This window comes from Anolis sagrei, chromosome 1, assembly GCF_037176765.1.
Source record: "Anolis sagrei isolate rAnoSag1 chromosome 1, rAnoSag1.mat, whole genome shotgun sequence".
NCBI classification, from domain to species: Eukaryota; Metazoa; Chordata; class Lepidosauria; order Squamata; family Dactyloidae; genus Anolis; species Anolis sagrei.
The window spans coordinates 170937168-170963213 of record NC_090021.1 but is presented as its reverse complement, the minus strand read 5'-3'; the positions used below and the strand labels follow the sequence as shown (position 1 = coordinate 170963213).

Here is a 26046-nt window from a genome sequence, read left to right as displayed (position 1 = left end):
TGAGTATAGACTTTGAAATCCAGCAACATTGTGCCTAATGTGCAGAAAAGTGGGCAAGATGGGCAGTCTGGCTTTCATGCCCTGTTGCCATAGGGCTTGGCATGGAAGCCCCAGAAGTAGAGCCAGAGCCCCAGAGGTTCGCTTGGCAAAGGGGCACTCCTTCCATTTGTCCTACTGAAACATCTAAGCAATGTGAATTCTCTTCTATAATAGCTAGCAGGAGTTGCTATTTTTCCAGTTTATCACTTCAGTAAAGATATAAGATTGCTAAGCAAATCCATTTCTGTCTCACTTGTAAGACGCTAGAATTAATGACTGTGCAAAAGAACGGACAATGAGTTTGTTGATTGCCACATTAACTTTGAGAGAAGTGTGTATGCTTCAATCACGGCTGATCAAAACTCTTGTGTTCTATCCTTTTTTCGGTGCCCAGATGCTGAGAGGATATAATACAAAATTAAGGTCATGTTGTGTTTGGGGATGGATCTAAAAATGGAAGCAATCTAGTTTCATATAAAATTATTAGTAAATAAGGACACACAGAGTACAGAATCCCAAGAATATGCCCATAGCAAGCTTGAATTGACGTTCAGGTTCCCTTCCTGTTATTAACTCACTGGTAGTTTTGGGCTAGCCACTCCAACTCCAGGGCTATTGAGGCAGACAAGAAAGCGGAAGTAGAGGGAGTAATTTAGCCCCATCCACTCTATCACTGCTTTCTTTGCATGATCACTGATGCATGAAAAGACCAAATCTACACATGCAATATCTCTTCATAATCAGAAATCCTGATTTATTTATTTTTTTAGGGTTCTGAATTATTGGTAGGAGATACTCTCTTTTACATACTCCATCATTCTCCATGTAAGGAGAACTACAAAGCAAAATGTTGGGTAAGCTTGATATGTCTACTCATGTATCCAGGTTAGGCTCCATTCCTGAATTCAGAATGACCTTCTCCATAATATGTAATGAAGTAAATAGTTCTAAAGTGGCATACCAGGGTTCAGGGAATACAGAAACAGATAATCGATATGCGATATGGCATTCCATATGAGACCCAGATTTTATTATGATTACTCACATATTCTAGAACAGGGATTGCCAAACTTGAAATGTAATAAGAAATTCAATGTGCAAATTTGAGAAATATGAATTTAATATATGTTGGAATGAATGGAAGAATGGAAGATGAATGTATGGATGGAGTTAATAATTTTGGAAACACCAGTATAATATTAAGGCCTACAATGACTAACTACCAGTAGTTTGCTACGGCTCTTAGATTTTGTGCAAGGAGTCAGGTTCTGCTGTATGGAAAACAGAGGTCTGGTCCTTGGCATTGTTCTTAGGGAAAGAAATTTTGGCATCTCGGCGTTTTGAAGTTTTGGCATTATGGACGTTATGGAAGTATACATTGGCAGGCTGCAGGAAATCAGGGTCTGGCCTAACAGGTGCTTCCCCAAGGAGGGAGAAAGGGATACGGTAATATTTGGATGCATGTGGATGAATGCGTGTACATGTGTGTGAATGTTGAGTGAAAATGTAATTCCCCTTTGTTTGTTTGTTAACCAATGTAATTGTGAATCCAATGTAGTTGCATAGAATCTGTATGTCTGTGTGTCCAATGTCATTCTTTGTCTAAATGTTTTCTGTAATTTGATATACCCTCTCACACTGGAAATTGCAATAAAAAGAACCTATGTTTCAATGTTATTGAAAAGTCATTCATGACATAATTGCTGTCAGAAGTGGGATATTCTTTTCCATTGTGGGAAAGTTATTCATAACAGAATCCCTCCAGGTGTTGTTAGACTGTAACTCACAATCTTTCAGAAATGTCTATATTAGAAAGGGTTGATGAATATTCAGTTCAGTCCTGCAAAAATCTCTTGTCTGGAACGCATTGTCGAAGACTTCATGGCCAAAATCACTGGAGTGGTGTGTTGTTCTAGCATGGCCATACAACCCAGAAACCACACAACACCCCATCTCTGGAATTATTCTGAAAGACCATTTGGGGTAATGGTTGCTCATAAAGATCTGAAAGTGAACCTTTATGAGAATTTGACTCAAAGTAATCTCTGGGTAAACTAGCTACATCCTCTGGTCCTCAGAGATTTATTAGGCTCTTAAATCTCGACAAACACCCAGCAGATCAGCTTTGGGTACAGTATATACTAATGTATAAGTCAATCTCTTTGAATGAAAAAAATTGATCACCTTTTTAGAGGAATTGCTCTTATCATCAAAACACCTGTGCAATATGATCCCCCAAGGGTGGACAATCCTTTGCTTGCAGATCTGATTGAGGACTCTTGCTTAACTGGAGAAAGAGGTCCGCTGGACCCCGGGTTGGAAGAAAGGGCGGAATGTGAGATGACTGAGGGGATGGGAGGGCTTTTTTGTATGCATAGGACCGCATCTCTGTGTACAAACCCACATGATCTCTTTGATCATCTGGAGAGGCCCTCCTCACGTTCCCACCACCATCGCAAGCACGATTGGTGGGGACGAGGGAGAGAGCCTTCTCGGTGGTGGCCCCTCGACTCTGGAACTCATTCCCCAAGGACATTAGGCAAGCCCCAACTTTGGCAGTCTTTAGGAGGAGCCTGAAAACGTGGTTATTTCAGTGTGCCTTCCCAGAATAAGGAAACTCCCAGCAATATGTCCCTAAACGCTCTTTATTAGTGATTTAAGATTGTCTGCACACTCATCCCTCTCCAAAACTTCTATCTCAGTTCCATGTCACCTTGTCATGCCCAGCATTATTTTTTTTTAAAAAAAATAATTATTACATTTCGCCCAGCCATAGGTTTTTAAATGCATCGTGTTACTGTTAATGTTTATTGTTTATTTTTGCTTATGAGTTATTTATTGTTTTGTATTATTGTTGTTATTGTTTATTGTTGTATTGTGGGCTCGGCCTCATGTAAGCCGCACCGAGTCCCTTGGGGAGATGGTAGCCGGGTACAAATAAAGTTATTATTATTATTATTATTATTATTATTATTAATCTCATATATAAGTCAAGAGCAGATTTCAGGGCCAAAATTATGGATTTTCATATGGCCCATGGATAAATCAAATTTTTAATTGCTTGTTTTAATTGTTTTTACTATTTATCTCTATTTTGTTTTTGTCTTTTTTTAGTGTCAGGAGTGACTTGAGAAACAGCAAGTTGCTTCTGGTGTGAGATAATTGGCTGTCTGCAAGGATGTTGGCCAGGGGACGCCTAGAAGTTTTGATGTTTTATCATCCTTCTGGAAGGCTTCTCTCATGTCCCTGCAATGGGGAGCTGGAGCTGATAGAGAGAGCTCATCCATGCTCACCCCAGATTTGAACCTGCGACCTGTCGCATTGCACCACCGGGGGCTTTGTATTATTATTATTATTATTATTATTATTATTATTACTAGTGCTGCCTCAGGGAGTCAGTTGCACCTGGTCATCATGGTAGCCTTTAGGCCTGGGTAACAATGGAAAAATTTGTTTCTAAAATCGATTTGTATTTGGGGGGTTTTTTTGTTTCGATATTTAAAATAATTACAAAATTTTCCCTTAAAAAAGTTCGGTATTTACGAAATTTCGTTAATATTAACGAATCAATTCGTTAAAATGGCGGACGCGGTTGCGCGATGTGAAAATAATAGTTTTAAATAATAGTTTTAACCTCGGAGAAGGAAAGAGGGGGGAAAGAGAGAGAGAGGAGGGGTGAAACAAACCACTTTCTGCCTTCGTGAATGTAAGGGACAGTGAAAGCAGTACTGAAAGATGGCCATCCATTCTTAATAATAATAATAATAAATATAATTAATATAATAGTTTTAACCTGGAGAAGGAAAGAGGGGGGAAGGAGAGAGAGAGGAGGGTGGGTGAGATCTCTATTCTGGTTTGACAATGCTTCTTCTCAATAATAATAATAATAATAATAATAATAATAATAATAACAAACCACTTTCTGCCTCCGTGAATGTAAGGGACAGTGAAAGCAGTACTGAAAGATGGCCATCCATTCTTGATAATAATAATAATAATAATAATAATAATAATAATAATAAATATAATTAATATAATAGTTTTAACCTGGAGAAGGAAAGAGGTTAGGCAGGCAACAGGCAGGTCTCTGAGTGCTGCACTGCTGTGTCTCTTTGCTCAATGCACGCAGGCCAGAGTGAGGAACGAGGTGAGGTGACGACAGGAGGAGAGGAGAATTTGATCCACTTAAGCAGAGGCCAGGGACCCGGAAGTGGGGTAAATGCCGACCGCTTGCAACCAGGGAGAGGGGAGGGAAACAACTATAAAACTTGCACCAGACACATACGGAAATAATAACGAAACAATTACAAAACAATTACGAAATAGCTTTAAAAATTCATTTCGTTTTTTAGTTGCTCCTGGATGGTTTGTTATCGCTTCGTTTACCCAAAAAATAACGAATTATTAACGAATTACGAAATTAACGAAACGAATTGCCCAGCCCTAGTAGCCATTCTTTCTCCCAGGTATTCAAAGGGACCTTTGCCACTCTACTCAGAAGGGAGTGGTTCCTTTTTGGATAAAAAATTAAGGTATAATATTACTCTTATCAAAAATAGAACCATACCCTAATCCCTTGGCATGTGAATGCAGGGGCATTCAAAAAGGTCAGAAAACAACACTGCAGTAGAGAAAGCCAGTGCTTCTTTTGGGTTCTCCCAGGATAGACTAAGCCTTCACCTTTTACCACTCTAGTCAGAGAAGGAAATGGTCCTTTTCTGTTAAGAGTTGAGGTACAATACTTATGCTGACCTGTAAATAAATCTACCCAGTTTTTAAGTCAATTTTTAAAGAAACATTTCTTGACATATAAATAAGTATATACAATCTGTATTGACAACAAAGGACAGGTTGAGAATTTTAAAGCAAAATAAGAATGCATGTAGCTTTAATAACCAACAAAAATAGAACATGTTTTGAAAGGAAGTTTAGTTCTGTGCAATTCCCCAAGTTGCAGAAGGCAAGCCTGCCCATCTCTTTCGATAACGGTACCCGTCATGGTATGACTGATGGCTAAACACAAGCACATTAATAAACTGACCTCAACTCTCGAAGTTGCAGCTGTGGCCTTGGGCAGGACTGAAGCAATGCTTGTACCTTTTTCCTTCTTGATCAGCGAAATAAATGAATCAAATAAGAACTGGGGGAAATAAATGAAATGCATATCAGTATCTGGAAAAGAATGGCAATAATTTTAGAAATAAAAACAGAGATGGAGAAATACTGGCTTTCTGAACCAAATTCGTCTTATCTGTAGTGGAGTTGAAATGCTACAATTCGTGCTGATTGCAACCACTATATATTCCTCACTGTGGTGATAAGCCTCTTGGACACTTGCCAGAAAGACCAGAATTATGATATGCAGCCCCAAGGAAAATATTACTTACTTAGGCGATCCCTCATTGTCCGAGTAGGATTGTCTTCCAAGATCGGTGTACTGGCAATGGGTCTGTAGGTGACTGTGGAGCCCTATTCTTCATCTGCATCTTCTCCCACAGTGAGGGCATTGGTTTCCAGGTGGAAGGCGGTCCCGGTTGGGGTTGGCTTGACATGCCTTCCCCTTGGAACATTTCTTTCACCCTCCATTCATGCCTCTTCAAATTCTACAGCACTGCTAGTCATAACTGACCTCCAGCTGGAGCACTCAAGTGCCAGGGCTTCCCAGTTCTCAGTGTCTATGCCAGAGTTCTTAAGGTTGGCTTTGAGCCCATCTTTAAATCTCTTTTCCTGCCCACACTCCGTTTTCCGTTCTTGAGCTCGGAGTAGAGCAACTGCTTTGGGAGATGGTGGTCTGACATCGAGACAACATGGCCAATCCAGTGGAGTTGGTGGCGGAGGACCATTGCTTCAATGCTGGTCTTTGCTTCTTCCAGCATGCTGACATTTGTCCGCTTGTCTTCCCAAGAGATTTTTGGATGTCCTGGTCCTCAAACACTCTCTGATTCATTCAGAAAAATGCTGCACTCATAGAGCTCAGGCGGTGTTGTATTCCAGTGTCAATGTTGACTTTTGTGGAGAGGTGGCTACCAAGGTAGCAGAAATTGTCAACATTTTCTAATGTTACACCATTAAGCTGTATTTCTGGCATTGGAGAGGGATTGGCTGGTGAGTGCTCGATGTTCAATGACAGGCCGAGTTTCTCATATGCTTCTGCGAAGGTGTTTAGAGAGGCTTATAGGTCTTCTTCCAAATGCGCACAAACAACGTTGTCATATAGTATAGCAGGGTATCACAATTTACCAAGGATTTGGTGCATGAAATCAGTGAGACCCTAAATGCACATGCCCCTGCCAGGCCCGTAGCCAGGATTTTGTTTCGGGGGGGGGGGCTGACTTCGGTTCGGGGGGGCTGAGTCTGAGTGAAAGAGGGTCTACCCTAGCAAACCTTTTGTATCGTTACCCCAATACCCCCATGCATATGGGATATATTGAGTATAGTGATCAGATCATGATATGAATAAACATAGCAGTTTAAATAATGCACCAGTAAGGCCTTCTTGTGGACCACCATCAGAATTTTTGGGGGAGGGCTGAAGCCCCCCAAGCTCCCCCTCCCCCCCCCCCCCCCCGGCTACATGCCTGGCCCCTGCCCTTGACCTACTTGGAAGGCAGATAATTTTCTGAATTGTATTTATCCACTACTTATTGCCTTGGGTTTGAAATAATCCTTTAGTCTCAGTCTAGTGGGTAAACATACACCATTCAAGCCTAGGAAGAACTGTGAGGCAGGTCTAATAGAACCCATTGACAAAAGGAGCTATGAGGGTATTCTGGCTTCCTATAGCTGAAGAACTTTTAAATATTACTCTCAGCCATAAAGCACTGGTTTGCATTTGTTACTCATTGATAAATTAATTTATTACAATGGCATACAATCCTCTTGACCAGTTTGGGACTGAGTTCAGTTCTAGCTCAGGACAGTAACTTTTCATAAAAGCCCTAAGCATGTTCAAGTATACAAGAAAACAATGGCAAAATAATAATGTCACATTTTGCTCCACTATACTTTACTGTGAAGCAGAAAAGGAATCTTGACCTAAAGTCTTTAAGGAGATTTCTGCTCTTGAATCATACAGTCACACACAAACACCAGAGCCCCATGTGAAGGACACATGAAGTTCATCTGTAGGGTTTCTTTAGATACTTCAGTGGAAAAGTTAGCCCAGTGGTTCTCAACCTGTAGGTCCCCAGATGTTTTGGCCTTCAACTCCTAGAAATCCTAATAGCTGGTAAACTGGTTGAGTTTTTTGAGAGTTGTAGGCCAAAACACCTGGAGACGATTTATAAATGAAATATTACAGTTACTAATTAATTGTGTTAATGTCTCCACATTATGTTTAATGAAGAATTTCCTGTAATATAGAAATTGTGATTTGCAATCTGCAGTTTTTGTATTTGTTGTTATAGATATCTGTGCATGTTACACAAAACACCTGGAGACCCACAGGTTGAGAACCACTGGGTTAGCCTTTTAGTGTGGAAAGAACAGTGCCATCATGGAGCCCTTTCGCCCCCAAACATCAAGAGATCAAGAGGAGTACTGCAAAGAAAAAAACATTCAGCAGGCATGGTTTCTATCCACTGCTGTCCTTGCTCCGAACATGGCCTTGAATCATATTTCCTTTTTTAAGAAAAAAATTATTGGATTGTATAAGTAGATAATAACTGTCTCCATTATATTACAGCAATATTAAAGGAACAAAATCAATACATACATATAAAGGAGATTACATACTTTTCTAGTATAGCTCAATTTCCACTCCTTTCTAATTTTATCTTAGTTTCTTGCTTATACCTTTCTGCTTATTTCCTGCCGCTCCCCTCTCAATTTCAGCTTTTATTCGATTGCCTGGATAACATATATGGTCTGATTCAGTTCCTTGTATTTTCCTTTCCCCTTCACTTTGGCTATCAGTTATTTCCAATTTGAGACCCAGTTCCCCATATGATATCCATTTATATACCTATTTTTCCTTCCAATGATATAATTCTGGAGCATATCGTTCACTAGATATTCATACCATTTTTTATTTCCCATTTTATGAATTCTTTCTACCCCAGCGCTACCCTTGCTTGTGCTGCTCCTATCATATATTTTATAACATTTGCCCAATCTGTATTATAACCTTTTCCTTCCTTTTTCATGGTTTTTATTCAGCTCTATTTTAGCCCAGAAATTTCTTCCATTTCACTCTTTATTTTCCTTCTTAAACCGCCCTGGGTCCCCTTCGGGGTTGAGAAGGGAGGTATACAAATACCGCAAATAAATATTTTTTTTCCTTGTCACATTCCCACATATGTGTAAAGGTTCATGTTTCACCACATTTTTATCAACGTAATTCTGTGGTGTTTTGGTAATATGGGATAATTGGTAAGAGGTTGTATATCATTTTGTCCCTAGTGTCCATTGTATTTCCTTAATTCTTGGATGTTTAAGTATTTAAATTCAGTTAATCCATGAATCAATATCCTTCTGATTACTATTTACTTCTCCTTTCCAAACCTAGATCAGTGTACCTTTCAAATTGTATTGTTTATCTGTTAGTTTACTATCTATGGATCCTGTAATTCCTTTCTCTATTTCCCATTTTAAAATTTGGTCTCAGTCTGCTTCTGAGAGGTAAATGTGAGCTTTTATAAAGACATATATATAGTGAGTCAGTTCACATAAATTCTGTTGTTACTATCATAAGCATAGGATTTGAAAGGTTTAAGAGCAACAACCTAACAAGATTATCCCTCTGAAATTTGCCTATTTAGCAGAACTAGAACTCTTTCTAATTAGGTTGTGAGCCTCATAAATCTAACTAATAATTAACCTAATTAACAGATACATTCTCTGTATTGTATCCCAAACCAAAGCAATAGCTAAGTGCTTTAAAAGCTTAAGGCATACATCTAAGAGAATATTAACACAAATTTGTAAGAGTGTCCTGCTGTTTTATAACAGAAACTGGTGGGGAAAACATGTATATATCTTTGCTACTGAAAGTTTTTTTTCTTTTGTGTGTTCCATTGGGCAGAATGTCCAATTTTTATTGGAGTTCGTTGTTGTTCATTCATTTGGTCGCTTTCGACTCTTCGTGACCTCCTGGACCAGCCCACACCAGAGCTCCCTGTCGGCTGTCACCACCCCCAGTTCCTTCAAGGTCAAGCCAGTCACTTCAAGGATACCATCCATCCATCTTGCCCTTGGTCAGCCCCTCTTCCTTTTTCCTTCAATTTTCCCCAACATCATTGTCTTCTCTAAGCTTTCCTGTCTTCTCATGATGTGGCCAAAATACTTCATATTTGCCTCTAATATCCTTCCTTCCAATGAGCAGCTGGGCTTTATTTCCTGAAGTATGTACTGGTTGGATCTTCTCGCAGTCCAAGGCACTCTCAGCACTTTCCTCCAACACCACAGTTCAAAAGCATCTATCTTCCTTCGCTCAGCCTTCCCTAAGGTCCAGCTCTCACATACGTAGGTTGCTACAGGGAATACTATTGATGTGACTATGTGGATCTTCATTGCCAGTGTGATGTCTCTACTCTTCATTATTTTATTTTATTGGAGTACCTACATTTAAATGCTAACCTACCCACGCGTGACGTAATTAAACTTAGGATGCACCTAACTGTGGAATTAATGCAGTTTGTCACAATGGTACTGTTTCATTATTCAGGTGGAGGCCATTTGGGGGTGCTAGAAAGAGAAGGATAATCCATTTTACAGGATGGCGAGTGGGTTGAAGGAGTAAAACCATTTTCCCGTTTTCCTGTTATTCTCCCTACCCATGTCCCCGTCAGACATGGGGAGGGGGAAGGGAGAAGGGGAAATAATCGGAAAAAAGGAGGTAATTGTTTTCCTCCTTCAATCCCCCCCCCCCCCAAATAAAATGGACTATCCTTCTCTCTCTAGCTCCACCTTGTGGTCTCTGCTTGGATAATGAAACAGTACTGACACAACTTTAACTGCCATGGCTCAACGCTCTAGGATCATGGGAGTTGTAGTTTTATAAGGTCTTTAGCCTTCTCCGCCCAAAAGTCCTGGTGCCTTCCCTAAACTACAGATCTCAGGAATTCATAGCGTTGAGCCATGGTGGTTCAAGCAGGAACAATCTACATTAATTCTTCAGTGTAGAGACAACCTTAGACAATTCATTTTTGTCGAGCTTTGGTTCTCAAGAGTAGCGACGAGTTATCTCACAGTGTTACAGAGCAAATAAATGAAATACGGAAAGTTGTTAGACCCATCAGGAATCTCATGAGAGTCTTCTCCGCTGTTTACTAAATGCAGCTTAGAAAAGCTACCTTTAGGACTTCAGCTCCCAAGAATCCTCCTGTCTGGATAAACCTGTTGGTTGAGGGATTCAGGGAGCTGGTGCTGCTTAGCAGTAAATCTGCACCTTGGAGAAAAGCAACGGAAAAGTAATGGAAGGAAACAGCAAGGGAAGCAGCAAAGGTGTGGAAGGGTTAAACACACGACACATGTTCACTCCACCTCGCTATCAGTTTCACACTCTTACTGCAGATCTTAGCCGTGGCAGGAATTCCCAGACCCAGGTTCAGCCTGAAGGGTTAGTGCTGTCTGCACAGCATGTGCATCAATATTTGTCTTTCAGCTTCCTTATCATTACTGTCTTTAAAGGAATAGATCAGTGAAAACGAATAAGGCCCCATGTACACTGACATATGCAAACTTCTTGCCACTAGAAAATTTTAGTCTATGTTTAGCTTTAACCAAGAAAATAAGTAAATAATCATTGTCATGAGTATGTATGCTTTTTTCTCTCTCCTAAAGCATTCCTTCTATTTATTTTCGGTAAATATTAGATACTATGCCTAACGATAAGTGTACCCTCTTTTTCCCCTTATTATGAATTCTGATGCTGTTTAGTCACACTCCCCTAACTACTCAACACATTGCTGTTGGGGTTGCCACGAGAAGTCACAGACAAGGGATTAAGCTTCATTTTCAAATATGAGAACCAGAAAGTGTGCATGGGAATCCATTTACATAATTCTACTACTTCAATAATGTAAAAGTATGCAAAACGTATTTGAAAGATAATATGTCTTCTTTTAAGCAGGAGACCAAAAAAACCTCTAGTTTCCTTTCAGTAATACAGAGTATATTCATTTACATAAATCATGCAGATCAAGTTTTGGGCCCAGCCTTACCGACGCAAATTCTGCTGGTGAGCTTAATGCAAACTGTCTCGCACCACTCAGAGCACAGCAAGAACGAGATCTTGGAAAAGTTGCCCTTTGTGGGGACTTCAGATCACATAATCCCCCAATCACTTCAGTCAGTAGCCATGTGGCTAGTAATGCTTAATTTTCAAGCTTTAGAAAGTACTAAGGCTTGAATCGGTGAATCTCAAACGCAAGCCCCTAGATCAGAGCTTTCCAAGCATTGCATGTTGGTGACACATTTTTAAGCATACTTCATTTCACAACCCAGTAAGTCAATTTTACTAGCAAACCAGAGGTCGAACCTTATTAGAGATATGGACGCAAATAACAAAATGCATGAGGACACATCATGAGAACATTTCATTTCTATTTTTAAAAGTACTGTATTTCTTCAGTTCTAAGATTCACTCCCCTTTCCCCCATAGAAGCATCTCTAAAGATGGTGTGTGACTTAGAATTGCAGGTGTCTCTTATATATTTTTGTTGGTGGTGGCACTGAAACTAGGGTGTGTTTTACAATCAAAAGTCACAATTGAAGAAATATGGTCTGTGGTTTATTGCTTTTTGCACATAATCTTGTTACATTTGCACAACACACCTACACATTGCAGATGACACACCGGTTTGGAAAGCTCGGCCCTGGGACCTTATCAAACGCAATCTTATCTGTGTTTTCTCCCGATTTCTCCACGCTGCCAAAACAGTGTCCATCACATGATGCAGGGCAATTTTTGGTGGCATGGAGAAAGGGAGCCCAGAGTGACTTTTGAAGAACACAAAGAGGAAGCGAGAAAAGGAAGGGAAACTATAAATTCGATAGCAAAACCTGGTGTCTGTTGGTTGCACCATGTTGCTGAATTTTGTGTAATGATTTTTGTGAAATACTGCTATTTCTAAATGGAAAACAGCAATGTTGTACAACAAAAATGTTGCCGAAAACCAGCAATGTAACAAAAAAATATAGCTACCTGTTTTTGATGTACTACAGTATTGATTTTGAACATTTTGCTGTGAAACATTGGTCAGACAACATTGATGCTTCCTACATAAAAACCACAACAAAAATGCTTCACAAAATCCAGCAATGTGGTTTTAAAACAAAACAAGTGTAACTGCAGTTTCAATTGTCCCAAGTTTCCTTTTCTCCTGCATAGCATTTGGGATGTGCAGCCTTTAGACCAGAAAAGGATGCAGCCATATTGTCAAACACCTCACTGTGTTGCTTGTATATGGATATGGTGTGCAATTATTTTTTGCATTTCCTGCAGTTTCCCAAAGCATGTAGCAAAAACGATGTACAATGGGCCCTTTTTATCCACTGGGGTTTGGTGCCAAAAGCCCACGTAGATAACAAAATCTGTGGATGCGCAAGTTTCATTAAATGCAATAGTGTAGTTTTCCTTCTATAAAATGGTAGACAATTGAACCAAGTATTGGAGAGAGTATGAATGGCAAGAGGCTCCAGCAGCATATGCCTATACATCATCATAGTGGTCAGGGCATGGGGGGAAAAGGTGTGCTTTTGGTGTTTTTTGTGCCAAATATTTTGAGCTGTACCTTAATGCAGTGCCTATGTATACTGAGAACCAAATATAACTGATGTTTCTTTCCTGAAAAGCTCTGCAGTTTACTGTGCATACTGTTAGAGTATATTTTTGATCTTTGATCTTTGATATTGTTGTTTTTAAATTGTTTTTAAATTGTTTTAATTTTTTTTTAAATTGTGTTAGATTTTTAGCTTGTTCTTGTAAGCTGCTCCGAGCCCCAGGGAGTGGCGGAATATAAGTTTGAATAATAAATAAATAAATAAATAAATAAAATATTTTGACTACAAAGTTGCCGTTTTTCTGACTCTTTGACTGCTCTCAGAACTGCACCATTGGTATTTTGCCAGGAACAAAAAAAGTTCTCACAATTTGTATCAACTTTAAATATGCGATTTTTCTCCACACATAAGATTCTCAAGTAGTCAAGAACTCAAAATTTGACCTCAGTCAGGAAATCAATTTCATTCTTGGGATCCTTTCCTTTTTTTCCTTTCAAGGGGGCCGGTGTTCGATCAACAGGGTAAAGGAAGCACCGTTTCTGGGCTCCTTTTATTTCTTTCTTTAAAGGGAGCCTGGGTTTGAGGAATGGGGTCAAGGAAGCACCGTTTCTGGGCTCCTTTTCTATCTTGCTTTCAAGGGAGCCTGTGTTTGAGGAAGGGAGTCAAGGAGGCACCCTTCCCGGGCTTGTTTTCATTCTTCCTTTCAAGGGAGCCCGGGTTTGAACAATGGGGTCAAGGAAGCACCCTTCCTGGGATCCTTTCCTTTCTTCCTTTTAAGGAAATCTGGGTTTGAGCATTGGGGTCAAGGAAGCACTCTTCCTGTGCTCCTTTTCTTTCTTCCTTTTAAGGGAGCCAGGGTTTGAGGAACAGAGTCAACGAGGCACCCTTCCTGGGGTTATATTTCAGCTTCCTTTCAAAGGAGCCTGGGTTTGAGTAATGGGGTCAAGGAGATACCCTTCCTTGGCTTGTTTTCTTTCTTCCTTTCAAGGTAGCCTGGGTTTGAGGAATGGGTTCAAGGAAGCACCCTTCCTGGGCTCATTTTCTTTCTTGCTTTCAAGGTAGCCTGGATTTGAGGACTGGGGTCAAGGAAGCACCCTTCCTGGGCTTGTATTCTTGCTTCCTTTCAAGGGAGCCTGGGTTTGAGGAACATGGTCAAGGAAGCATCCTTCCTGGGCTCCTTTTCTTTCTTCCTTTCAAGGTAGCCTGGATTTGACAAATGGGGTCGAGGAAGCACCCTTCTTGGGCTCCTTTTCTTTCTTCTTTTCAAGGGAGCCTGGGTTTGAGGAACATGGTCAAGGAAGCACCCTTCCTGGGCTCCTTTTCTTTCTTCCTTTCAAGGTAGCCTGGGTTTGAGGAATGGGGTCAAGGAGACACCCTTCCTGGGCTCCTTTTCTTTCTTCCTTTCAAGGTAGCCTGGATTTGACAAATGGGGTCGAGGAAGCACCCTTCTTGGGCTCCTTTTCTTTCTTCTTTTCAAGGGAGCCTGGGTTTGAGGAACATGGTCAAGGAAGCACCCTTCCTGGGCTCCTTTTCTTTCTTCCTTTCAAGGTAGCCTGGGTTTGAGGAATGGGGTCAAGGAGACACCCTTCCTGGGCTCCTTTTCTTTCTTCCTTTCAAGGTAGCCTGGATTTGACAAATGGGGTCGAGGAAGCACCCTTCTTGGGCTCCTTTTCTTTCTTCTTTTCAAGGGAGCCTGGGTTTGAGGAACATGGTCAAGGAAGCACCCTTCCTGGGCTCCTTTTCTTTCTTCCTTTCAAGGTAGCCTGGGTTTGAGGAATGGGGTCAAGGAGACACCCTTCCTGGGCTCCTTTTCTTTCTTCCTTTCAAGGTAGCCTGGATTTGACAAATGGGGTCGAGGAAGCACCCTTCTTGGGCTCCTTTTCTTTCTTCTTTTCAAGGGAGCCTGGGTTTGAGGAACATGGTCAAGGAAGCACCCTTCCTGGGCTCCTTTTCTTTCTTCCTTTCAAGGTAGCCTGGGTTTGAGGAATGGGGTCAAGGAGACACCCTTCCTGGGCTCCTTTTCTTTCTTCCTTTCAAGGTAGCCTGGATTTGACAAATGGGGTCGAGGAAGCACCCTTCTTGGGCTCCTTTTCTTTCTTCTTTTCAAGGGAGCCTGGGTTTGAGGAACATGGTCAAGGAAGCACCCTTCCTGGGCTCCTTTTCTTTCTTCCTTTCAAGGTTGCCTGCGTTTGAGGAATGGGGTCAAGGAGGCATCCTTCCTGGGCTCCTTTTCTTTCTACCTTTCAAGGGAACATGGGTTTGAGGAATGGGGTTAAGGAAGCATGTGCCACATGCTCCCAAATAGAAGGGAAGAAGTCACGCTTGGCAGTCAAGGAGGCTGTTTCAGGCAAAAACACACACACACATAGCAGCTGAGCCCTTGCCATTACGGCTGTTCAGAGAAGCAGAAGAAGCCAAAGGAAAATGGTTAAAACAGATCTTTGCACAAGTGCAGTTTCCATTTCATCCCTTATTGTGACAGTTCTTATCGCTTCTGCTATAGGTTGATTGTGCCAAGCTGAGCTTCACACACTTACAACCCAGTATTTGGAAAGGTTTTTTTTCCTGGAATGCTAGAATCAACTTCACAGTGACATTCCATTTTGGCAGGAGCTTTCTGTGAGCTATAGTCCAGGGAACAAATTTTCCAAGCTTTTTTTTCAAAGGCTCTTTTAACTCCAAGCATTTGCCACCACTGAGGGATGACTACAGAGAGCAAAGGAAGATATGCTAGTAGGTTTGTCACCACGTAAGCTGTAAATTACTTACTCCTCCTTTTTTCATACCCACCATTTCTAACAGTTTAACATTTGTATTTGGTTATCACATCCTTCCCATGAATTCCTTCAAGGAGTCCAAAATCTCCATGTGTGTTTTTTTGTTTTCAGAATCAAAGTACCTCTGTGTCTGTCGGCCCTGGATTCCCATCTGGATAGAACTGCGCTGTGAAAATCGGCTTGCTCTCGTGCATCATTCCCTGCAGAGATTTGTAGAAAGAGGTTACTCGTTCTCCTTTCTGGGAACAGGAAGATTATCAAAGTGCTACTTAGGCAAACCTGAACAGCAAAGGAAGTTTAAAAGGCTGATAAGATAAGGGGAAGAACTGAAACGTCTACATCCCAGGTGGTTTTCAAACAGTGTTTTATCTAGTGCTTGAAAAAGTTAACATTTTTGAAAATAACTCCCAGAATCTGCTAGCTAGTAAGGCCACCGATCATGCTGGCTTACAGATTCTGGGAGTTGACATTCAAAATGTTACTTTTCTAAACTTTGATTTTATTGATTGAACTGCTGAGCAACTCATTTTCTGGTGACTGCAATGTATCTGGAATTCATTGAACTCTGCACATGTTCTGGGAAGGATTTTAACTGGATTCCCTTTGGGGCTTCTGCACTCCAGAACTATTGAAATTGATAAGACTTTTAACTGCCAGTGATATAGAATAATTGAAGTTGTGATTTTACAAGGCATATATATATATATATATATATATATATATATAGCCAAAGAGTGTTGGTGCCTCACCAAACTACAACAACTATTATTTCACAGCATTGAGCCATGGGGTAAAAGCTTGGAAGTATATGTAAATATGTTTGGAAAATTATCAAAAATGTGTTTCTCGGGTGTTAGGAAACCCTTCCAAGGAGAATCCTGCATTAACAAGAATCTTCATCATTTAGTGCCTATTTTGTACAAGATTCACATGCAGTAAATAGTGTTTTTATGCTAAGGAAACAGAAGTTTCTGTATAGAAATATTTTTCTGTACTGTTTCCTGAGCAAAAAGAACCCCACATGTGAATGTTAAAAAGAATACACATCAAACTGCAAAAACTGCATTTTCACAGTGGGAAGAAAATTGCTAAAATTATTCATTGTTTCCTCCAAGAACTAAAATGGCAGCAATTATATCCCTATATGAACATGACTGTGCTGGGAAGATGCCAAGAAAGAAGGGGCAACAGAGCAGAAATGATTGGCTCACTTATCCAGACCGTACTGATGGATTCAGAGTATTGTGAGATAAATTCCAGCCAATGGTGCTCCTTGTATGCCCACATCAGTCTCCTAATCAATCTGAGGATACATTAATGGTGCAATTGTTTCTGTATTATGTTGCTGGCACCATATGGGAGTATGCAAAGTTGTGTGAGAAAAAAAGAAGAAAGAGGGACATATTATGGACCTAGGAAAGCTTCTCCTGGTTTCTACAGGGTGATGTATCATAAAAGAAACTGTCACTGCCATACATGCTACTTACCCATGAATTCCTGAAGGACAGGGGTCTAGCAGAACAATGTAGTGCATAAGTTAACACAAGCAATAATTATAATTGTCTGCAGGTTAATGTTAGTGGAACATCACAATATATTAACTAGGTACTGTGTAGAGATCACTAGGGGGCGCTAGAGAGAGAGGGATAGTCCGTTTTATGGGGGTGGTGGAGGGTGGGTTGAAGGAGGAAAATGACTTCTCATTTTTCTGTTATTCTCCCCACCCATGTTGCTGTTGTGGGAACAACCCTAGTTTATGATACAGGAAGTGAGGAGGGGAAATAACCAGTGATAACAGGGGAAGTGGTTTTCCCTCCTTCAAGTCTCCCCCCCCCCCTCCCAATAAAATGAAGTACCCTTCTCAGTCTAGCGCCCCCTAGTGGCCTCTGCCCAGATAATGGAACAGTAACATTGACTATGGGAGCCCCCGGTGGCCAACCTAGCAGTTTGAAAACATGCAAATGTGAGTAGATCAATGGGTACTCCTCTGGCGGGAAGGTAATGGTACTCCATGCAGTCATGCTGGCCACATGATCTTAGAAGTGTCTACGGACAACGCCAGCTCTTCGGCTTAGAAATGGAGATGAGCACCAACCCCCAGAGTCAAACACGACTGGACTTAATGTCAAGGCAAAACCTTCACTAACTTTACCATTAATTATATTAAAATTGTTTACATTTGCAAAATGCCTCACGTCCCAATTTTAGGAAAGGGCATGGTGCAAATTAGTCCTCCTTCCATTCAAATGTATTGTGACAATAGGTCTGTTTGTGAAAGGTGTGTGTTTATCCTCCAACCATTATACCTACCACCTCTTATTGGGGAGTAATACCACCCAGACACTAATAAGACTTCTTTGCTGAAATAGGCGCTTCCATATTATTAAATATGTTCCATCCCTCTGCCTTGCAAAGCACCCCTGATAGAAGCAGATCTGAATAAGTACTAGCTTTCATATTTTCAGAGGGAGAGCAGTCATTTCTTCTTTGCTACTGTAATGTCTCTTTCTATCAGGAACAATCTAACCTAATTATTAACCTAACAGACTGGGATTCCCATCAAGTCCAAAGCAGCTCTCTGTCTCCACTGCATCAGTCTCCCTCTCTTTCTCTCTCTTTGCTAAACATACTGCCCAAAGAAGAAGATGAACTCAAAAGCTTGCGCACTACCTAGTGATTTTCGATTGGTCCTAAGAAAAGTGTTCCTGGGATATCCCTGTATGGAATACATTCAGGAAATCATCCAAAAATTATTCAAAATGTATGTGTTCATGGAGCAGACCTAAGAATCCCTGGGGTTGACATGCTAGATTGTAGGCAAAGCAGATGCAGGCACATTATTTGCAACCACCTGAGCAGGGTATAGTTCATCTTCCCTGTCTCATCAAATTCTTCACAGGTACCCAGAGAGAGGGAGTTTTACCTCATTTGTCTGATCGTTCGCATTCACAAATAGAGGCTTCCAGCCAGAAGGGAGGGAATCGCTGTCAATTGCATAGCCATGATTCTGAGCAGTAATGAAAGCCTGTCCATTTATCATATTCACAACCGGTTGGTTCTGTCCTCTAAAAAGAGACAGGTGAATGGAGAGAGATGGAGGGAAAGGGTGTTTTGAGGAGGGAATGGGAGTGTGTGAAGGGCAGGGGAAGCAGACATCAGGGAAGAATATAGAAGGGCAAAAAATAAAGGAACACACTGTCCATTTTGGTATCATACTGTGCTTAGATAAAGCAAAGATTAGGGCTAAAGTGAAATTACCTCTTCAAATCTAGCAAGAACATTTTAGTTGTGAGGCAGTATATTCCATGCCTTGATTGATGTGTAGTGATAGTTCAAATCATGTTTGCTAGACCACAAATCCCTGTGATAGGCCAAGTTCACACTTCTTAGTAGGCAGAAATGGTGCGTTTACATTGTAGTGTTAATGCCATCCAGCACTTAATGCAAAAACAACACCCACCCAGTACTTAATGAAAAAGCAACTACCATCCAGGACTTAATTCTCACAAAGACCTGGCTGAATGAGACCGAGGGGGGCGGGGGGGAATCTATCTCGCCTTTGCCCACCAGGAGTCTTTGTGCAAAAGCAGGGGAAGCCTGGGAGGTGGAGTTGCAGTAGTCTATCATGATTCCTTCCCCCTGATCAGGTTCCCCACCACACAGTCAACAATGTTTGAGTGTATTTACCTAAAGGTAGGTAACGGGGACAGAATAGGGATAGTGTTGGTGTATCACCCATCTCGCTGCTCAACAGTCTCCCTTCCTGAGCTAGCCAGAGTGTCTCAGGATTGGCGTTGGTGCTGGGAGACTTCAACATCCATGTTGAAACTGCCCAGTCAGGAGTAGATCAGGACTTCATGGCCTCCATGACAACCATGGGTCTGTCCCAACCCATGCTGCTGAACACACGTTGGACCTTGTTTTCTGTGCTGAATGGGATTATAGGGGTGGTGACATGGAGGAACTGGTTACAGATCTGTTGTCATGGACCAATCACTACCTAGTCAGGTTTAGACTAACATTTTTATTGCTAGTAAAATTTTTGGTGACAGCCAGACTTTTTTCTCCTGTGCTACATATGGATTTGAAAAGGATTGGTGTGATATGAAAGAGAATCAGTTTCTCATCTTCATTGTTTCACTGCCTATTAAGAAATTAGATTTATATAAAGCAGAAGGGTTACCTACCTGTTGGCCATAGGCATTTTGTAGGATGTAGCCCCAGCTGCTAGGCCAGTAATTAAACTCCCCAAACTGATTCCAAACAAAGGCTCCTGGCGATTATTCTCGAGGACCTGAAAGGCAAAGAATTCCCATCAACAATATCTATCAATAATCATTTGGTACTACACAAAGGTGTCTTTTATCTGCACAAATGTAACTGCTATCCTTATTACATTTGGTGGTACTGTTCCATTATATGGTCAGAGGCTACAAGGGGGTGCTAGACAGAAAGGATAGTCCATTTTGCAGGGCTTGAAGGAATTAAGCCTTTCCACCCATGTCACAACCCTTGTTTATGATATGGGAAAGGGGGAGAGAATAAACAGCGAAAATGAAGGAAATTGTTTCCTTCCTTCAACCCTCCCCCCTCCCCAAAAATGGACTATGCTTCGCTGCCTATGCCCCCTTTTGGAGTCTGTCCAGATAATGGAATAGTACCCACTGGGTATTTTAGATTTGTTTTAAATGTACTTATTTTTTCTTTTAAAACAAGATTAGAAGCCTTTCTTATTTTTTAAAAAAATACAGTAGAGAGAAATCCTAGTTGTACATTTTTTCTTATAAAAAGCTATAGGGAAATCTGCACTTTTGATCATGGATGCACTTTTCTGCTGAGGACATAACAGATTCTGTAAGTGACCTGTCAAGCAATGCTACAATAAGATAGACTGGATCTCTCACTCTACAAGTTTCAGATTGTGAGAGTGGAAATTCAAAGGGACAAAGGATCCAGTGCTGCACTGTAGCTGAACGATATCTCTTCAGCAGATCCAAGAGAAGGTGACTCCCTCACTGCAACAGGTCTTCTCCTATTTCTTTCCCCTTCTTCCCCAGGAACCGTTGATTCTAAAGTCTAGTCCTCTGGAGAATAATTCACAAGGACTGTGCAGACAACAGAAAGTCCCCTTCCTGGATCCACTGGTGAGGTTCCTTTTGACAGTGGATGTCAGTTACTAGATCCTGGCCATGGAACAGCAAAAGCCCTGAATATGAATGACTGCAGTGCTGTGCAGATGTAGGACAGTCATACCAAAAAGGAAGAGATTGATATGGCCAATATTTATGTTCTACCTTCCTGACATTCTCAATCAGTTCTTGTGCTTGGATTGGATCACCGGGACCACCAGAAATGAAAAGTCCGTCATAGTCCATTCCAGTAAAATCATGATTCCAAGGAACCAGATGTACTTCAGCACCTCTCTGGCAAGGAAGCAAAAAAAAGGGGATGAAAAAAAAGGATTAAGTAACAAAACTCAACTTTTAAAAACTGTCCAGCAGAGCCTAACAGGATTTATTGGGTAACCATAGCCATTCCAACTTACAATGTTATTGTGACAATACAGTGGGAAGAAGAAGAGGAATACTAACAGGGCTGGAGTCCAGAATAACTGATACACTACATTTTTCTATATTGCCCTGCCTGGATTTTGTGATCTTTCCTCTTCGTCCCTCACCAGTATATCAAAGTTTCTCTATGGTTCCTCCCAAACTCTAAAACTTTCTACTGGAAAGGTTGGACTGGTGCCATCCTTGATATCTTCTTGTAGGCAGATGAAGACCCTTTTGTATTGGCGGATGACAAAGGAAGAAAGAGACTCTCTCAATGTTGCTTTTTTCTTTTTAATGGACGTATGTTTAATTTCTTCTAATTATATTGCTAGTTTAATTATGTTGTTCCTTTTTGATGGTGAATGTTTAAGCTGTCATATTTTAAACTTTTGTAAGCTCCTTTAATATGAGTATGAGAGAAAAAAAAGTCCAAACTAGTTGACCAAGGCGGGCCGGCTCTGCTCGTGTTATTGGATCTCACAGCAGCATTTGACACAGTCGATTACAATCTTTTAATCCATCGTCTTGCTGTTGCTGGAGTCAAGGAGACAGCTTTAAATTGGCTGTCCTCCTTTCTTCACAACTGTGGACAGCGAGTGGAGAGGGGAGGCCTGGTCTCTGAGAGGTCCCCTCTATCTTGTGGGGTTCCTCGGGGGGCTATTCTCTCCCCTCTGTTGTTTAACATCTATATGTGACCACTTGCTCAGCTGGTTCAAGGTTTTGGGCTTGAGTGTTACCAGTACGCTGATGACACTCAGCTTGTGCTGAAGATGGAAGGCCGACTGGACTCTGTACCCAATAATTTTCATCAATGCCTTGAGGCCGTTACTGGATGGCTGCATGCCAGCAGGCTGAGGGTAAACCCAGCAAAGATGGAGATCCTGTGGCTGGGTCAACCAGGCAGTGGGGATATCCAGCTGCCTACCCACTCCCGTCATCATTGGTAAAGAGTCTGGGAGTCCTTTTGGATTCCCTGCTGATGATGGAGGCTCAGGTCTCTGCCGTTAGCAGAACCGCCTTTTTCATCTGCGGCAGGCTAGGCGGCTGGCCCCCTACCTGTCCAGGGATGACCTAGTTACAGTGATCCAGGCCACAGTCATCTCAAGACTGGACTACTGTAATGCCTTCTACATTGGCCTTCCTCTACTGGTGATCCGGAAGCTCAAGTTGATACAAAATGCAGCTGCCCAGCTTCTTGCGAGAGCTCAGATGAGATGCCACATAACACCAATCTTACTGCAGCTGCATTGGTTACCAATTGAGCACCGGATCACTTTCAAAGTGATGGTACTTACCTTTAAGGCCTTATATGGTCTGGGGCAATGTATCTGAGGGACTGCCTCACCCCCTACCAACCCCAGAGATCTCTCCATTCTGAGGACCAAGATTTATTGGAAGTTCCCAGTTTTGAAACCTTGCGTCTAACAGCAACTGGACGCAGAGCCTTTACTGTAGTGGCACCATCGCTCTGGAACACTGCCACCAGAAGTTCGTGCCTTGCGGGACTTATCAGCCTTCTGCACGGCTTGTAAGACATATTTGTTTCAACAAGCTTTTGACCTTTGATATGTTGTTTTAATTTGTGTTAGATTCCAGTTTATTTTTGTAAGCTGCTCCAAGCCCTAGGGGAGTGGCAGCATATAAATAAATAAATAAATAAATAAATAAATAAATAGCTCCATGCTCTCCTTAACACTCATGAACTTGCAAAAAGACTTGCTCCAACAACAATCAGAAATAATGATAATAATAAATTATTTATTTATATCCTGTTCTTCCAGAGCAGTGTACAACATAACAACGACAGATTACATAACATAAAATAAAGTCATAAAAGCTGACACATGTGAAATTAGCAATTTGTGACTTTAAAAAGTCTGCATCATCAGCCGCCATAAGACAAATAACATAAAAAGCATAATTTAACATTTTAGTTTTTAAATCCCTATGAAAATTCAATTCCTATGAGCCATAAACACACCATTACCGAAAGTCCGCTGTATGTGAATCACACATTGCACATCAAAGGCAGATACTTGTCTGCTGATCTTTGGGAAATAACTTTCCCTGAAAGAGGAAGTTCCATTTGGCCATTGATAAACCACTCATACGAGATTTTGTTCCATTGATTGAAACTTTCACTAATCACATTTGTGTCCTTTCTTTCTCTCTCTCTCTCTAACACACGCGCGCGCGCACACACATCTTTCATCAACTTGTGGGTCTCCCTCCCATAGTCTACTCTCACAACAACCCAGGCCAGGTTGAGATACTTTATCACATTATACTTTTGTTGCAGGATTGCATTGAACTAGTTGCATATTTGATTTTTCCTTATCATGTGACACTATGACTCTCTCATTGTAGCATTTATTTATTTATTTATTTATTTTGGGCATTTCTATCCCATCCTTCTCACCTCCGAAGACTCAGGATGGCTTACAGCTGGCAGTTATTAGATGCCAAAAAACAATACATTAAAACACCCAGTTACAATTAACACAATTAAAACCATTATAAGCATTCAGTTAAAAATAGCAACCTGGACACAGCATATTATTTGAGAACACAGAAATGCTGGACCACTCTCACAACCACCATGTCAGACTACACAGAGAAGCCATTGAAATCCACAAGCGTGTGGACAATTTCAACAGAAAGGAGGAAACTTTGAAAATGAACAAAATCTGGCTACCAGTATTAAAAAAACTCTAAAATTGCAACAGCACAACAACAGAGAGGAAGCAGGCAGGGACATCTAATTACCTCTCAACAAAAGTTTGCTCTAGGCACAGTCAGCCCATTGTATGCTAATCAAGGTGGTCAGTTGAAACATTCACACCTAGCTCCAGCAGACAAGAGTCCTTTGTCTCACCCTGGTCATTCCATAGATATATAAACCCTTTTCCTTAGTTCCAACAGACCTCACTACCTCTGAGGGTGCTTGCCATAGATGCAGGCGAAACGTCAGGAGAGAATGCCCCTAGACCATGGCCATACACCCCGAAAAAACCTACAACAACCCAGTGATTCCGGCCATGAAAGCCTTCAACAATACAATTAAAAATAGTTTGCCAGTTCAAAACATAATCCAAATCAGTCCATTGCAGTCCACTAAAACATTTTTTTCCCAGCATTGCCTTTCCATCATTCTTGGATCATTTTTTTCATTGGTTGTTGCAGGATTCCATTGAACTAGTTACATGTTTGATCTTTCCTTATCAAATGACACCATAAATCTCTCATTGTGGCATTGCATTTCTTTTTTCTTTCTTTTTTTAAAAAAGTGTATTTTAGCTGATACATCCCATCAATTAACCAACCTTTACCATACATTTCCATCATTCTTGGATCAATTTTTTTTCATTGACTGAAAAAAAAAAGATCAATGGCTCCAATATTGCTGCTGTTCAACTATTCTCTGAAAGGTTAGCAAATGTTTCAGTTTAGCTCGCCACATTTCAAACTAATTTTTTAAATGCAAGGAAAAAAGTCATATTTTTAATTACCTTTACGAGCAAACGAATCGCATTGTGCTTTACTCCACAGTCTACAGCAACGATTTTCAGTGGGTTGCCTTTGCCATATACTTTGACTTCCTGTTGAGATGTGAAGAGAAGGGGGAAAATACATAGTGACAAGTAGTTCAGTTCTTTATTAGTTATACAGTGAGACTTGAATTAGAAGGAGGCAGGTTAAAACACCCCTATAAGCCATCTGCATCTCTGTTAAACTGATTAGAAGACCCCTAGAATTTTCTGTGGTTGTTTGGCATTTGGCGGAGTAGCAGAAACCATAGATCTGTGGTTCTCAACCTCTGATCCATGGACCACCAGTGGCCCACAAGAACTAAAATATGGTCCACACCCTCACCATTACTACACCATTGTAACTATGGTCCACACCCTCCCAATTACTACACCATTGTAACAATGGTCCACACCCTCACCATTACTACACCATGGTTCTCAACCTCTAATCCAGGGACCACCAGTGGTCCACAAGAACTAAAATATGGTCCACACCCTCACCATTACTACACCATTGTAACAATGGTCCACACCCTCACCATTACTATACCATGGTTCTCAACCTCTGATCCATGGACCACCAGTGGTCCACAAGAACTAAAATATGGTCCACACCCTCACCATTACTACACCATTGTAACAAGAGCAACTGGTTTCAAGAAACCCTCTTATAGTGCCAAGGCAACAGGGCTGTTGGGAGGGGAGAGGCTGACTAGCTGCAAATAGCCCTACAGCAAGCCTCCTGACTGATGCTTCTCCTCCTCCTGCCACCTGGGCAGAGCTGTTCTATGTGGCACCTGGAAGCGGGGGCGTCTTGCTGTCTTTGTTTTTAGGCCTAATCTTGGGGTTATTTGGGGTGCTGTTTCAAAAACTTGTATTGGATAGACGCATCAGCTCTAGATTACTAAATACGGTTGTGCTGTCACTAGCTGAGCCTGTAATGATGTCTGTATACAGGACACGTCTTCTATATGCCCAACGGGATGCCGGGGTGCCTCAGCTGAAGGGTCCCTCAGGTTTCCCAACACAAATTTTTAATAAGGCTCAAAATGAGTTCAACAAAGTTCTTTATTAGGGTTTTTTAATCTTCAAGCAAATGAATTAAATGCCTTATAACCTTGAAAACCGATAGCTTTCTCAATGTGCCAACAAGGGGCAAGCAACTGATAGTAAACTGTTCCTTTCTTCCTTAGGGAAATCTTATGACTCCTCCTTGGGCAATCTTTCTTTACCTTGCTAGCGTGAGGCTCCTACTCCCGGCTCCAAGCTACTTTATGGATGACCCGAGTGGTTCCTTACCAGACAAGGTATCTGTAAATCTAGCAAGCTGTAAGGTGTCCTTTAGATTTGCTCCACGAAGACCGTAGGAAATGTCCTGTTGTCTCGGGAAAGGCCATGGAACTATCCCTTTACTCCCCCAGCAGA

The 26046-nt window shown here is 41.2% G+C and overlaps 1 protein-coding gene across 1 annotated transcript in view; it reads right to left on the bottom strand.

The window, feature by feature from the left end:
• CPS1 (carbamoyl-phosphate synthase 1) overlaps positions 1–26046 on the bottom strand; it is a 198399-nt gene that overhangs the window by 145529 nt on the left and 26824 nt on the right. Inside the window, exons 7-12 of the mRNA XM_067463940.1 lie at positions 24601–24690; positions 20834–20962; positions 19727–19833; positions 18463–18604; positions 15662–15739; positions 5081–5179 (exon numbers count right to left, since the gene is read on the bottom strand). Coding sequence (XP_067320041.1) covers positions 5081–5179; positions 15662–15739; positions 18463–18604; positions 19727–19833; positions 20834–20962; positions 24601–24690 — 645 coding nt within the window. The remainder of the gene's footprint in view (positions 1–5080; positions 5180–15661; positions 15740–18462; positions 18605–19726; positions 19834–20833; positions 20963–24600; positions 24691–26046) is intronic.